Source organism: Centroberyx affinis, unplaced genomic scaffold (assembly GCF_046629955.1).
Source record: "Centroberyx affinis isolate AG114_WGS23_722 - 3 ecotype Tasmania unplaced genomic scaffold, CSIRO-AGI_Caff_v1 ptg000136l_1, whole genome shotgun sequence".
Taxonomy (NCBI): domain Eukaryota; kingdom Metazoa; phylum Chordata; class Actinopteri; order Beryciformes; family Berycidae; genus Centroberyx; species Centroberyx affinis.
Window position 1 is genome coordinate 78,253 of NW_027278835.1, and position 15,146 is coordinate 93,398.

Genomic DNA, 15,146 nt, shown 5'->3' on the forward strand with positions numbered 1-15,146 from the left:
TGAATGTTTACACTCCAGTTAATTCAATCCTCCCTTCTAGAGTCATGCCTCTAATTACCAAAATAAAGCCTTGATTTCTGCTCATAATCTGAGTTTGGGGAGGACACAGCATGGATAATGGACAGGAGGAGGAGGTGGCCTGATGCGCGCCCCCGTCTGTCGCACAGGAATATTTGAAAGGGAGGAAGAAGCGCTCGTGCTCACAGCTGCGTCAAGCGCCACAGATATCCGGAGTAATACCGGAGGTTGGGCGGCTTCGCCTTCAAAATAATAGGGTCAAACCTGTCAAGGGGAGAAAGAGAGGGGCGGGATAAACGACTAAAGTGCTGTATGAAACAACAAAAATCGTATCAAAATACCATTGTAGTGCCAGCCTTTAAAAAATGAATTTTTCAGAATAGCCATCCATCCAAGCTGTGATTGAGTCGCCTACTATTTATGGCATCCTACATAAATGGCATCTTGCATAGGCCTGAACAGATTATATCCTCTGGAAAGGATTTATGGGGGAAAAAAACAACATATGTATTTAATTTCCAACAGATTCCGCCTTACATTTACGCTTTAGGCTATTTACCACTTTGAGAGCCTACTGTCCATTACTAAAGACATGTTGCAACACGTTTTATTTTGAAAGTCATGACCGGAACACCTTTTTCGTTGTTGTGGCCGGCTTGACACTGGTCGGATTGTTACATTGGAGAGAGTGGGAGAGAAAAGGAGCGAATGTGCGCGGCGGCGGAGAGGGAGGGAGGAGAGCGAGTGCGCAAATAAGGCACCAAGGCACATCAGCAGCAGCAGCAGCAGCGGCGGCAGCAGCGGCGCCAGTGCATCCGAGAGCCTCCTGATTATATCGCCTGTGTCTTGAGCTGCAAACCCTCTGTACATCTCAGATTGAGATTTCACAGCCAGCTGAAGTCTCCAGAAGCCTTCGCCACCATCACTCCCCCCACCTCATACTTTCTCCGGAGCTCGGCTCGGTTATTCTTAGCTCAGCTGCGAGAGACTGTCCTTCCGGTCCCTCTCTTATTTATCCCAGTTTCTTGAATATTTAATGGAAAATGGCGATCTGCACTCAGTCGTACGGTATCTTCTGTCTCTTCTCAATCCAAACTGTCCTTATCATATGCGTCTCCACGCCGACAACCGGGACCCACCTTTTCCCCCAGCACTACACGTAAGTACCCTACAGCATTTGGGGATAAACCGGGGTACAGAGCGCAGAAGTAGGACAGGTGGCCCCGACAATTCGAACCAGCGCTGTTTATCAAGGTGCGATAGGAGCTGCTGTCCCTGCTGTTCAAACACAAACGCAGCTTCCGTCTCTGATGCCCGAGCAACGTTATGAATCTACCCGCTCTCATGTGTGTTGTTGTTCTGGGTTATGGCATCTTTATGCTTGTCCCTCATCCAGTGCCTTATCCTTAGTGTACATGGAAATAGGGCTTCCCGGAGCACGCGAAGGTGTCATTGGCGAATAACCCGACTAAGCGAGAATTGATTAGCTTATATGTGAGGATAAAAAACAAAATAATAGTCATGTTATTTTGTTGTCATTGCATGGCGAGTATATCCCATTTACGCATGATGGATAGCTGGACTAGAGGCCAAACAAGGCTACTCTGAAAGTCTTAAACTGGCTAATCCAAACACACCGTGAAAATATCCGTATCCAACCTATATAGCAGCCTAGACTACGCTGATGTTTTTTATCTGGACAATAACAGAGTCAAAACTAACTTGTTTATTTAGCAGGAGCTTAAATGCACTAAACCTTAAGGTATGACAAAGTCCCTGCATCTAATGCCTATCATTTCCCATCAAAACTCCAAACCCGCTGATATGGACACATTTTTCAGGGACAAGTGGGGGAATTACAGACGATTGACGAAATATTATTATATGGCTTATAAATAGATTACTGTGAAATTTTGTTTGATCTTTACTCTCCTTTACAATGATAAAAAAAAACTGCAAGATCAAATTTAGACTCACTTGGACCTTGCCATGTCCAAGTGACGCCCATGCATAGCAAACTGAGATCCGTACAGATCTCCCGTTATGCCTTTTCATGTGTTTTCACGAAGAAAATAAAACTCTTGCTTGACTCTCGTCTCTAGTTACATGTCTTGGAAATTGTTTTGCACCTATATAAACTATAGACAATGTTTTGGGAATTAAAAACAATTCCCAAGTGTAATATCAGTGCTTTAAAAACAGTTGTCTTCTCTTCTATATAGCCGACCTTTGGATAGTTTAAGCATAGAAGCAGCACAGATTCAGACTGAAACAAATGTACAGTGTCTAGGCCTATATCGGTTTCTATATTAGTTTACCACCTATGCGTCGTAAAATAATTAAGTAGAGGATTAGGTGAACCAAGGCGAATACATTTGTTAGTAGACTGCAGGATACCTCACTTGTGCGACATTATTTTTCAAATAGCCTATGCAAGAATGATCATTTTGAAAATGAAAGTTATGTCATTTTAAGCAGCACGCCCAGATTTTACAGTCCAGCGGTATAAATCAACATCTTGAGCATTTGAATCTTTATTTGTGACCGATGAAAAGTCAGAGTGCAACAGATATTCACTGAACTATCGTTTCAAATGTTATGCTGCCCTATTTATGGTGATCATGACGCGATGATCTGATGTGGACATGATGCAGCCTGTAGTGTGGTTAAGATGATTAGTCAGTGGGGTTCATAGAAATGACAGGATTCAGCACGATTCCTCCCTGATGTGTCGAGAGGATCTCTCTGAAAATCGGGGCTGATCTTCATGATGGGGAAGGTCACTTTCAAAATAAAATCAGTTTGGCTATATTACTGTTAATTGCTTAAAACTACTATCAGCAACATTATTAATTTGATTACTTACGCTTGGGAAAGAGAAGTAACCTGGTTATTTTCTCGTACTTTTGGATTACTTTGCCTCCAAATTCATATGGACATTGCATTCCATTTACTTTAATTTGAATTTAATAATCTACAGTCAAAGTTAACCTTTATTTCAATAGATGCTTGTGTCTATAATCTTAAAAACAATATCTCTTCTCGTCCTCCAAATATTTTTCCACCAAGTACACCTATTATCTGCATTACAATTACTTTAATTTGTAACTGTAATGGATTACAGTTACCATTGTTTGTAATAGGATTAGGCTACTGTAATCCCTGTAAATACCTATTATTCTCCAAGCTTGCCAATATCCCCATATAAACTAGGTTATACTCAGCCGTCTCTTGGGTTTCAAAAACTGGGTTTGTGTCACCCACATCAGTGTGCTATTTGCCAGAATTTGCCAGTTGCCTAATTAAAGTGTATGGGGACCTGCTATAGCCATGCTGCAGGCGTATAGGCCCAACACACACACACACACACACACAGGTCGGAACTCGTGTGTGTTGGAGGTCCAAGTGCCTTTAGAGGAAATGTGTCTATAAGTAAGGTCAGTAACACAATAACTCTTCTAATTTATTTTGACAGCAATGCCAAGGTAATATACCGCTCCTTCAATTTAGCTGACATGTCCACTCTCTCACCTGCCACCTAGCAGCCTGGTCAGATTGTTATATAGTTAGTGTTGTGTGTGTGTGTGTATATATGTGTGTGGGTGTGTGGGGAGGTGTTTCTCAAATTGCTGTAGTCTTCCCATTTGTTGAATTTTTTGAAATAAATGATGTGGAGAAAACTTGGTCCAATCACTGGAATCTAAATGGACGGATGCACAATCTTCTCAAGGTAAATTATCATCACTTACCTCCGTCCATACGAAACTCAGAGCAATTTCCCCCAAATTTCCACATTTCCACACATATGAAAATAGTCCAACTTTGGCCCCGAAAGCTATTTCAGCGTTCCACTTGGAATGAGGAGATGCAGTGCAGCAGAATGAACATAGTGATGATGTCTTACCGACACACAAGGCACCCATTCAAACTCATTTCATCGCATTTTCTGCTTTCCCATAATTTTTGGCCAACGTAAATCACAATGCCTGGAAAAATACATCAAAAACCTCCGGGACCAAACAGCAACATTTTAATACTACATCAAACTACAAAGAATCAGAGAGTATCAGTGTTTGTCTTTCATGTATTGTAGAATGAACAACTTTTCTCTCTTTTTTTTTTTTAAGAGAGTCAACGTTCCTCTCTGCTTGAATGATTTGTTTTTACTCACACATGGGCAAAGCAGAGTGATAGAGACAGGGATCGCAATGCAGAGAGTCTCCTGCATTGAGCTGCAGGGCTCACAGGGGTCGATGCATGGATCTTGCAGTTCAATTCCCTTACGAACGTCTCCAGTGATCTTAGCATCTGTCTAGTTGATAGTAGATGGAGAGTTCTGCATATTTAGGAGATTATTTAGGAAAAAAATACAGTTTTCCACAATGATTGTGTATTAGTCCTGTTATTACATGCATATCTGTGGAATAACTAAGTAAGTAAGTAAAGCTTTATTTATATAGCACTTTTTTACTGTTTCAAAGTGCTTCACATAGAAAAGTGGCAGAAGCAAAAACAGTAAAAGCAAGTTAAAATAAACATATTGTAACAAAATGGACATAAAAGCAGAGATAAACCTTTAGAGAGGCTATAGCCTATAAAAGTGCAGAAAATACAAACACAAACGAACAAACATATTGAAACAAATATTACTCTATGAGAATCACTGCTTACCTCAGAATGGGGCCATCATTAAAGGTTTAACAAGCCTGTTTGTCAATGCAGCTTTATATGAATGATGCAGGTTAATTGTGGTAAGGCTGCATGCTCGACTTCTTGTTGCTATCATTTGTCCATGAACATCTCTGCATATTTAAGTATTGACTCTGTTCAGTGATGCTGACGCTGATATTGTGCTATTTAATTTAATGCAATTGATTTAATACAAGTACTTAAGAAGCAGCAGTGACAAGGCTAGTGTGTGTTTGTTGCTCATATTTACTATATATCTAAGGTATAATATAGAACATTCCTAATTCCTACTGTGTGTCTGTGTGTGTGTTTACTGTACACTAGTCAAGTTGCGTAAGAAGTCTGCCTGGCTTGGGGACAGAGGTATTGTCCCTCACTGTTAGCATCACTGCTTTCTGCTACACTCCGGTCTCACTGTAAGCCTGTTTCCATTTCATAGCGAGGTGACCTTTCCACAGTCAGCGGCCTCTCTTCGGCGCTCCTGCTTTGCACAATCCTTTTGGAGGCCCTCTTGCTTACCCTTAATCTTGTCCCTATAAACACAGTCAGTGCGCACACTCACAGGCGCGTTGCTCTGCTCCTGATGAAGCCCCGCTCCGACTAAATGCTCGGTGATTATGGCGTGCGCTGTCACTTCTTGGCAGACTTGTGCAATTTAATAAATCTGTCTTCCCTCTTGTCTTCTGAACAAATCTGACATTTAAAGATGACATTTGTCTCTGTCATCATATTAAAAGACAAATGACTCTGTTGTGTTGTGCTGGTGATGCTAGTGATTAGCTATCTGCTGAAAGGGAAAGGTTGGCGTCGAGTCAGTGGCTGGCTCACAAAAACATGACAGAATTTACTTGTCTGATTTGAGCCATGGCTTTTCCTAACAGTTTATTCCGTCAGTATTTTTCTTTGGCTGTGCCTGTTGAGTGTTGAGCGTGAATCCAGGTTTGTAGGTTGGTCCCTGCTGCTCCTTTAAAAGGATCTAGTGAACATCTTGATCCATTAAGTCATTTGTTGCTTGGTGGGAGATATACAGCGATGAGCTCCAGCCGTTTGATCTCTTAATTCCAAACTTGGCTCCGTCTAACGGAGATCAGCTCCTGCTTATGGTGCACTTCTGTCAGACCTGAGCTGTTTTATTACAGAGCTGCTGATCCCAGCCGAGCCAAGACAGGCACGCTCACTCCCAGTCTGGCCAGGGCCAGCCAGATATATGCAAGATGTGATGGGTGAAGAAGGTGCTGATGACTAACGCTGACATTAGGAGAGATAGGACTGGGACTAGATAAGGCTCTGTGGCCAGAAAGGGGGAGAGTGCGGCAGTTTGATAAAAGAGAGACAGACAGACAGAGAGAGAGATAGACATACTCTCTGTCTCACTGTCTCTCACAGTCACACACACACACACACACACACACACACACACCAAGACAGACAAATGCTTGTTGTGCAGACGTGTTCAATTAATAATGTTGAGTGATGCAGACTGAAGATGTCTTTTTTTGTTTTGCAGAATGATGCACTGGGCCGGGCGCATTGAGAAGGAGCTGGAAAAGGTTCTGCAGCACGTCACTGGAACACAGCAGATGAGATCGGTAAGTTGAAGTTCCTCATCTTCCTCAAAGTAGCATTATGCATTATTAGTCAGTAAGATTTCAGTGGGCAAGAGTGTACAACGCAAGGTACCAATCTATGGCTAGCAAGATTGGTACCTTGTGTGTTTGTGTGTGTGTACTGCAAAAAAAATGTCCATCATTAAATGACATACAATCTAGTAATGAATCTTGTTTTCCTTTAAACAAGTGGAAAAAAAGAGATACTTTTTTTTCGTTCCAATACAAATCAGCTTGTTTCAAGAATTTTCTTCAAGTGTCTCTTTTCGATACTGGTGGAGTGATCTGCCTTATTCTGCCTTGTTTCAAAATACTGACACTTGTTTCTTGATAATTCTTGTGAAACAAGAGTCTTCATGTGCAAAGACATGAGAAACAAGTGGAATTATAGTTTTCAGATGATTTAAGAAATATAAGATTTTAAGATTGAATATAAGACTAAATGACTTGTTAAGATGGACATTTTTTGCATTATGTGGTGTGTGTGTTTGTGTGCGTGTGTGTGTCACACGTACGTGTCTTATGGTAGAGCAGATGGTTGAGCAGAGTGTGATTGACAGTGTTTCACCACATTTCTGCTGTGTGCGCATGTTTTCTGTGCTTCCAGGGTTTGTAATGCACCCTGAGATAAATGCTTCATTATTGCTGTATGGGTGAGTGTGACTCAGTCAGCCAGTATGGTGCCTGTAGCGCCTTTAATGCTAGCAGTAACCATGGTTAGTGTGATGGCCGTTGGTATGGTGGTGACATTGATGGGTCCTGTAGAGGACAGGGATAGAGCTGGTTTAAGGGTTCATGAGGGCAGGAGGGTCTCTGTTGTGCTGCTTGTTGGTAGCTGTTGGTCGATCATGGTGAGGCAGAGGCTGGAAGATGAAAACATGGAGACTTTCATCTCCTATCTGCTGAAAACCAAACATAACAGACAATGTTAACATCTGCCCATCTAAATAGTCGTACACAGTTTGTGCCAATATTGTTAGTTGATTTAAACAAATTTACACAAAAAAATACTGAGGAGAAACCCAATGAGGGATAGGGAAATTCCAATGAAGTCAGTCTCTTTCCAAAAATATTACGTCCATTCTAGTGATGGCTTGTGTAGGGTGCCCATATGGCTATGTGTGTGTTTGTGTGTATGTGTGTGTGTGTGCTGGTCTGACTGTGTGCGCAGTAGTGAGCGGGTGTGAAAGAACATTTATCACGGCCCCAAACAGGAGTCGTCACAGGGTGTGCTAAATGGCCCAGCATGCCTAGAAAAGCCATTTTCTAAATGGATGCCTCTCTCTATACGTGTGTCTGATAGAAATCTTCCCAGGGCTATGCCGGCTGGTAACAAGATTGCCTCCCTCTGCGCCCCCTTCCTCTTCATGCGCAGTTTATTCTCACTGAAAAAAAAAATGTAAAGAGTGTGCAAATTATTTTTGAGTTTGTCTTACACGGAAAGAGACAAGGAAGTGAGTTGAATTGAATGGGGTCTATTCAGTTCCTCTTGGTTGAGATTTTATTTTTTTTGGACAAGTGAGGTGTAGCGGGTGAAAGAGAGGGGAGGGCCAAGACAGACCGGGGCAAAAAGTAGTTGAATATGTTTGGAATAGGCCGACTTCTAAAAACAACATAGGAATGTATTTAATCTTGCTTGTACTGTGCCCGCATTTTAGATCCTTTAAGTGCCTGCAAAGATAAATGAAACACAAGTCAAGTCATTTACACAGTTGAAACCATGTTAAAATATATTTTTCCCAGGTTTGATCAAGCTCTATTCTTTCCGAGGGAGTGAAAGGAAGATGGAGGGCGAGCAAAGCATCAGAGGAGTTGGAAGTTTAGAATGGAAGAGTGTGGAGCGAAGACAGACAAGGAGAGTGGGCGGCTTTTAGAGCGGAGGAGGAGGGTTTTTTGAGAGAATGGATGAAGGATGGCTTGACAATTGAGATGGATGTTCAGGCGGTTCTGCGTGTATATTTAGAGTCAAAGTATTCAAGATGGATGAAATGATAGAGGGAAAGAACCAGAATTGGTAAATCAAATGAGAGCAGATTGATGCTGTTTTTAGTTCTTATCCTTCTCATTATCCTGCGTGCTGCTGTGTTTGATGTGTGTTGCATGGTGAGAGGCGGTGGTGGACACTGGCATTGTTTCCATATCCTCAGGCTTATTCAGACCTGTTTTAATAGACATACGCCTACACCAACATACTGTCAATACAGTGATTTGATAGTTAATCAGAGATAAATATATATGATTATTATGTATACATGATGACACTAGGTAGAAACACGTCTGCGTACAAATTCATATAAGATACAAATGTACACATGCACTCTGAAATTCCCATACACACTTGCAAACTCTGTGCACAGACACACACGCACACACACACACACACACATGCACGCGCACATGCGTGCACAAAGAGGCAGGGCAATTTCCTCAGCTTCTATTTAGCAAGCCTCTTAAATGGTGATGCCGTGCAACATATGTTGAACTCCTAATTTATTTCAATAAGAAGTGTCTAATCAGCATGAATAATTTAGCCTGGTACACATGACTGCTCCTTAACCCCTAGCTTCAGCCTGGCACTTTACAACTCTGCATACTGAGGATCTGTCTTCCCCAACTCCCCTCCCCTCCCTCTCCTGTTGCCATCCCTTCCCACTCTCTTTCTCCCTGTTTGCCATTGTTGATTACTCTGACACGAAACCTGAGAATGACGTACATCCAGATAAATATATACCCAGATCCAGAACCAATGCAGAAAGAACAGGGAGCGAATTAATGGATGTAGGATTCACTGATCTTTCATCAAAAATGAGCCAGGCACAGTGAAAAGAAGGTAAAATTTTTTCCTACTTAGTGTCACTTTTTGCCCTTCACTCTGTGTGTGTGTGTGTGTGTGTGTGTGTGTCTATGTTGTGTGGTCAACACAACGGATCAGTCGGCCCTGTGACCACATGCTGGCTGCAGGTTTATCTCGGTCTAACACAGACCTTCTTGCCTCCAGTCCCTCCTGTGTGTATGTGTGTGTGTATGTGTTCACTTTTGCTTCACTTATGTGCTGAAAAAAGCCTCTGGTTCAATTTGGTCAACACAGGTATGTTTATGACTTGAAGGATATGTTGTATGCAAGGTGAACGCAATTCCAAATTTATCCAAAAACCTACCCTCTACTTCCTGGAAAAAGATGCTTGCTCAAGGCCAAGTCATCCCCCCCCCCCGCCCCCCCGCCCCCAACAAACAGCAGAGATATCTCTATAAAGTGCGCTGGTGGATTTACTCACTATTGCTGACTACATAAATTTCCAATAATCTGTCTCAAATGCCCAGTGCTACTAGACATCACCCCTTCCTCTCACAACCCCCCACCTCACTTTCTAAAGCTGACCTCAGCTCCGGTCTCTCGCTCTCTCTCTCTCTCTCTCTCTCTCTCCATCTCTCTCTCACGCACGCAGGAGGCGCGCACACACACACACTGTGCTGTTTCATCAGTGGACAATGATGTAACGCTTGATCAATGTAATTCGTTTCTTTATTTAATAGCTCTTATCCCTGTAGACAATTTACAGGAAGAGTTGAGTGTCCCTCCTCCCCACCATGAGCAATTACCTTTAAAGGAGAGAGTGCTGGGCCCCTTCCTGCTCTCTCCTCCCTCCCTCCCTCCCTCCCCCTCCATACCTCCCCCTCCATCTTCTGGCCTGAACCTTACACAACAGCAGCTTGTTATCTGGTCGTTGGAAACATCACAGGCTATTTTTGCCATATATAGTTTACTCTCTGGCTCCGGTTTTATTTTCTGCTAGCTTGGTGGTGGTCTAACATGTATCAATAATATCGATAATCTCTCCCAATCTCCCCATCAATCTCTCTTGTATTATACTTCATATACAGTATACGCATTACAATTATACAGTATATATTCAGTACTGTGCAAAAGTCTTAGGCATATGTCAAAGAAATCCATAAAGTGAAGATGCTTTCAAAACGAATGAAATGAAAAGTTTCTGAATATCAAAAATTTACAATAAACAGCAGTCTACTGACACACTAATGCAGAAAACAAATAAACATCTAAGACTTCTAAGAAATGTATATAAAAAATCTAGGGTGCCTAAGACTTTTGCACAGTACTGTATATATATATAGTATATAGTATATTGCATTATAATGGCAAAAATTATAATCCCTATTATTTTGCCAAATACTGTGATTAAGATTATTAATTCAAATTATTTGTATTGGTTTTAGGAAACAAAATTATTGTGTTGCACTTTTCCACTTCTTTTCAGTGCAGTGTTTCTCAAAGTAGTAACAGCTAGAAAGTCTTGTTTTCACTTGTTTTTAGTGTCTAAGCTTATTGTGGTCCTTATTTACAAAATTCTAATAATCTTGTTTGGTTTTTAAACCAAAGTATCTCCAAATATCAGATGATGATCCACTTTTAGGTACGTTTTTCCAAAGATGGTCTATGTGAGGTTTCTATTTCTTTATCACTGGAACTGCGTGCTTATCCGTCTTAAAGCAATTTCCACTTAGTTTTAACATGGGAGTTATGTGGCACTCTCACCAAGATCGGATGCAGCTGGAACGAGTTTGTAGCGTGGGATTTTTATTTCCCATTCAATTTAATGAGGCCACGAAAATAGCCTGAAAACTGACATTTAACACAACGCATCTGATCTTGATCTAGTTATCTATCTTCTGTGAGTGTCCAGATGGGTGTACTGTCCAAATTCTGCTCTTCTTGTTGGCTTCCCACCCCATCAGATGTCCCAGTGGCCAATCTGAAGAGTGAAGGGCCATCAGGGTTACAGTTCAGTGTCATGAAAGCTTCAACATGGTCTGCTACCCAAAACAATAACAAAATGAAACACCACAAAATAACTGTGGACACTAGAGGCGCATAAAACCAGTGGAGAGCTGAGCGTGTGAGAGCTGGTCAGCACCATTACTCCCAGACCCAATCCCCTGGCTGACAGAGGAACAGAGGGCCACGCAAACACACAATATTTGTATTTCTGCTTTTTTATTGGTTTTCTGACACTAGGGAAGGTTACACGGATTCCTCAGCTTCCCCGTTTGATGGCCTGGCACTGGTTGGTGGTGTTTATATAAATGAAAATACATATATCTTCAGACAGCAGACTGCATGCAGATATCCCTGGGTTGGTGTTAGAAGGAATTCCTTGAAATAGAATGCAATAAAAATGTGTCAGAGTAAAAAAACTGGAACCAGATTACATAGTGTCAGTGTCCTGGCTCCAATTTCATATATATGTATATATTTTTTCCCCATAATTGACTCCTGATATTGTCCGCCACATGTAGAAAATGTTTCATTGTCACTGAACCAAGCCAAACCACAAAAACTTGCAGAATTGTAAAATTTGAAAAAACACATGGATGTCAGTGGGAAGATTTTTTTGAATGTCGAAAGTTGAAAGTTTTTGCAGATAAGAGTTTTCAAACAGTTTATCTTTCCCCACAGATAAAGGTCAAATCATTGTTCTGTTAAAATACAGTTCTAATCTAATGTAGATATCTCTTAAAGAAATCCTCAACAATTGTTTATCTCACTATCATATTCTTTATCTTTTTTCATCTGACCATGCAATTAAATAAAATCACTAAACATAGGCTATAAGTCACAGCTTACACTACTACACATCACATCTCAGTTCAGATAATTATTTTTTACTATCATGACAATTTCAGCACGTTTGCGCAGTTAGGTAGTCACGCTGTGGAACATAAAGCTTTTGTTTTTTCACCTTCTTTATGCTCTAACTGCTCAATCGTGCATTTCCTCCTCTTAGATTGAAGTCAGCTGACTGAAATCAATAATGCAGGCTTTAAGGACACAGCGTTACATGTGGCATGCTGCCAGCACGGGGTGTTACGTCTCCTCTGGACACATAATAAAACAACTTACATCATTTGTTGTGCTTGTTGATTCCAGTGCAGCGGATCACCAAGATGGAGCTCTAAAGGCGCTTTAGTGTGCAGCGGGGGAAACAGCCCCTCTCTCTCTGCACACAACAGAGAGACTAATTTGGCATTGAGTGGAGGTTGTCGAGGTGTCTGAATTTCACTGACATTCACCAGTCTGTGGCGCTTTTGGGGCCTTATTTGTGTAGCTAATTGTTGCTTGATAAATTCAGGGAGAACAAAGCATGTGCATCCATGCTGCTAGTGGCTTCTTTGGGAGAAAAGAAGGCCTCGCACTTGTTTAAAAGAAGACAATATAGCATTATGTGTCAAAATAGGATTAGAGGTCTGCTAAAGCTCCAGCCCTGTCAGAAGAAGATGCTTTATTTTGCCGACGCTGCAAATCTTTTCTCCTTCTTGTCTCCTTCTCTCTGCACTGTTATTTGGGGAGTGTGTGTGTGTGTGTGTTAGCGTGTGTTGTGTCGGTGTGTTTGCGGCTGTGTGTGCGCACACACACGCGCTTGTCTAATTTTCAGTCTTTTTGTGATTGATGTTTCAGAGAGCGCATGGCACGTCTTTGGTGCTATCTGCGCTTGACAGAGAGAGAGAAAGGAGAGGGGAAAGGTAGTTCGTCCTCCTAAACGGGAACACTTCTCTGAGTGGGTTGCAGTGGTAATGTGGAGTGGCATGGTGCCCTAGAAGATTCCAGGTGTGAAGTGCTTTATTCATTCCAGTGCAGAGGGAGTGCTTGTGTATGTGTGAAGTGGTAGGTGGGATGTTTTTTCCATGTGAACAAAAATGTATTTGTTTTTTGTAGGTGTGTGTTTTCGCTCATGGGAGTGTGTGTGTGAGTATACGGTACGCACGCTCGCTCGGATGCAAGCGAAGTCTCCGAGGCTTTGTCATCGTCTCCTTTCTCTTCCTACTCCACCTGCAGTTGTCTGCGATCGTTTGGTCACAGTTCTGAATAACTTTAATTGGCTTGCCTTAGCTGTGGGTTTTTCTGGAGCCCGGAACAGCTGTAGAATTCCTGGAAAACCGTCTCGATTTTTTGATCATGTAGGCAGTATGTAAGCACTCTCAGCTACTGTCTGAAAAAGGTCTTCAGCAGTGCTACTCTCATCTTTTTAATTTTCACAGATCGCAGCTCACTTTGTTCTCTCACTCTCTCTCGCTCTCTGTCGCTCTTTCTCTTTCTCTTTTTCACTCAGTCACTGAAATCTGGAAGAGAAGCTCCCCTCCCCCCATAATCTATCCACCCCCTTCTTTGGCTTCAAGCTGGACCCACTCTCATCTCTGCCTCTGGCCCTTTTCCCAGGGCTCTGTTGTTTGATGGGATTTGTGCTCTAGCACTACAATTGCTGCATTACACATACACACATGCATGCACACATATATATGCGCAAACACATGCGCACACACACATGCAAAAGCACACATAAACTCATATCTATTGTGCACACACGTACTACAAACTATAGCCTGGCTAAAAATTGACATACTGCTTGCACTGATACAAGCAATCATACCTCTGTGTCTGCACACATCCCTTATAGAAAAAGCAAGTAAGTATGTGTTAGTCTGTAATTGCTGGTTTTTGACCAGCAAAAATTTTGAAAGCCTGGGAAATTGAAAGACTCCCAAATATGCTGGCCAGCATAAAAAGTTGATGTTTATGGGCTCTGCAGCCTATAGCTGGATTCAGTAAAGGGCAACCTGAAACTCACCATCATATAAGATTAGACTCAGAGAAAAACACAACATAATGTCAGTCATCAGTTACAGGCATCGGTGATTACCGATGCCCGTAAGCTTCTATGGCACAGTAAAAATGAAAGAACAAGAGCTCCTATTTCATTCCTCCAATCAACATTATAGTTTACTTGTGTTTCTAAGAAGAAAATAGTTTTTCACTTGTATTTTTGCTCAACAAACTGCTGAGCAGCAGGTATAGCTGCCTCGGAGACTGACTGCATCAGTCTCCCAGTCCAGCATGTTGTGAAAGGTACTGTGTATCTATGTTATTTTAAGGATCGTTTTACTTTCAGATAGTTTTAATAATAGGCTACCACAATAGTTTTAATAATAGGCTACCACAAACTCATTCATTCATGATGTCATTCCATAAGCCTATTGTTTATATGCATGGACAAAATAGTAGGCCTCATTTAAATAGCTGGATTAATAACAGCTTGTCCAGCAAACCAAATCCAAGTTTGTCTGTCAATAATTCTGGCATTAACTCTTAGTTCTAGTTTACTTTTTTCTGTTGTCCATTTAGTAGTGTCACAAAACTTCCATTGTTCCAGCTACATATGAAATAGCTATTTGAAGTAGCAGCAACCCTGTAATTACTATCACTAAGACTATAGCAATTTGTAATTACATAGTAGGCCAAATTGAATTCAAGCTAAATACATGTATTAAATGGTAATTATCATAGTAATTGCATGAATGATTGCATGGGTGAAATTTTGAAGAATTGGGAACAGCTGGGAATGTAGAAATGAATCACATTGAAAATGTTTGAGAAGTCATGAAAGTATTTGAATAAATACAATAGAATGTGTGCAGTTCTTAAACCAGTATATTTTACAGCATGTAGGTTACTGATCAGCGAGAGTTGACTCAATCAGATTATACTGTATTTCAGATCAAACTACTCTGTGAAACTTAAAATCACACTGTGCATGATGAAGTGAGTAAACATGTCATTGTGACCATCACAATGACATGTTTACTCGTTCTGTATCTATATCTTCATTTTCATTCTGAATAATTTGCTCTATAGCTGTGGCGTCTTCTGCGGCTTTACATAGGTATTGTATGTGTAAACCAGCAGTCTGTTTTTGCCTACAGGCAGATTAGCCTCCATTGTCATGTGTATGTGGATGCCATGTGAGTGTGTGTTCA

At 41.4% G+C, this 15,146-nt stretch overlaps 1 protein-coding gene across 1 annotated transcript in view; it reads left to right on the top strand.

The window, feature by feature from the left end:
• Positions 1-1,061: 1,061 nt before the first annotated feature.
• cacna2d2a (calcium channel, voltage-dependent, alpha 2/delta subunit 2a) overlaps positions 1,062-15,146 on the top strand; it is a 126,525-nt gene continuing 112,440 nt past the window's right edge. The window contains exons 1-2 of the mRNA XM_071530630.1: positions 1,062-1,177; positions 6,215-6,296. Of these exons, the coding sequence (XP_071386731.1) occupies positions 1,062-1,177; positions 6,215-6,296 (198 nt within the window). The remainder of the gene's footprint in view (positions 1,178-6,214; positions 6,297-15,146) is intronic.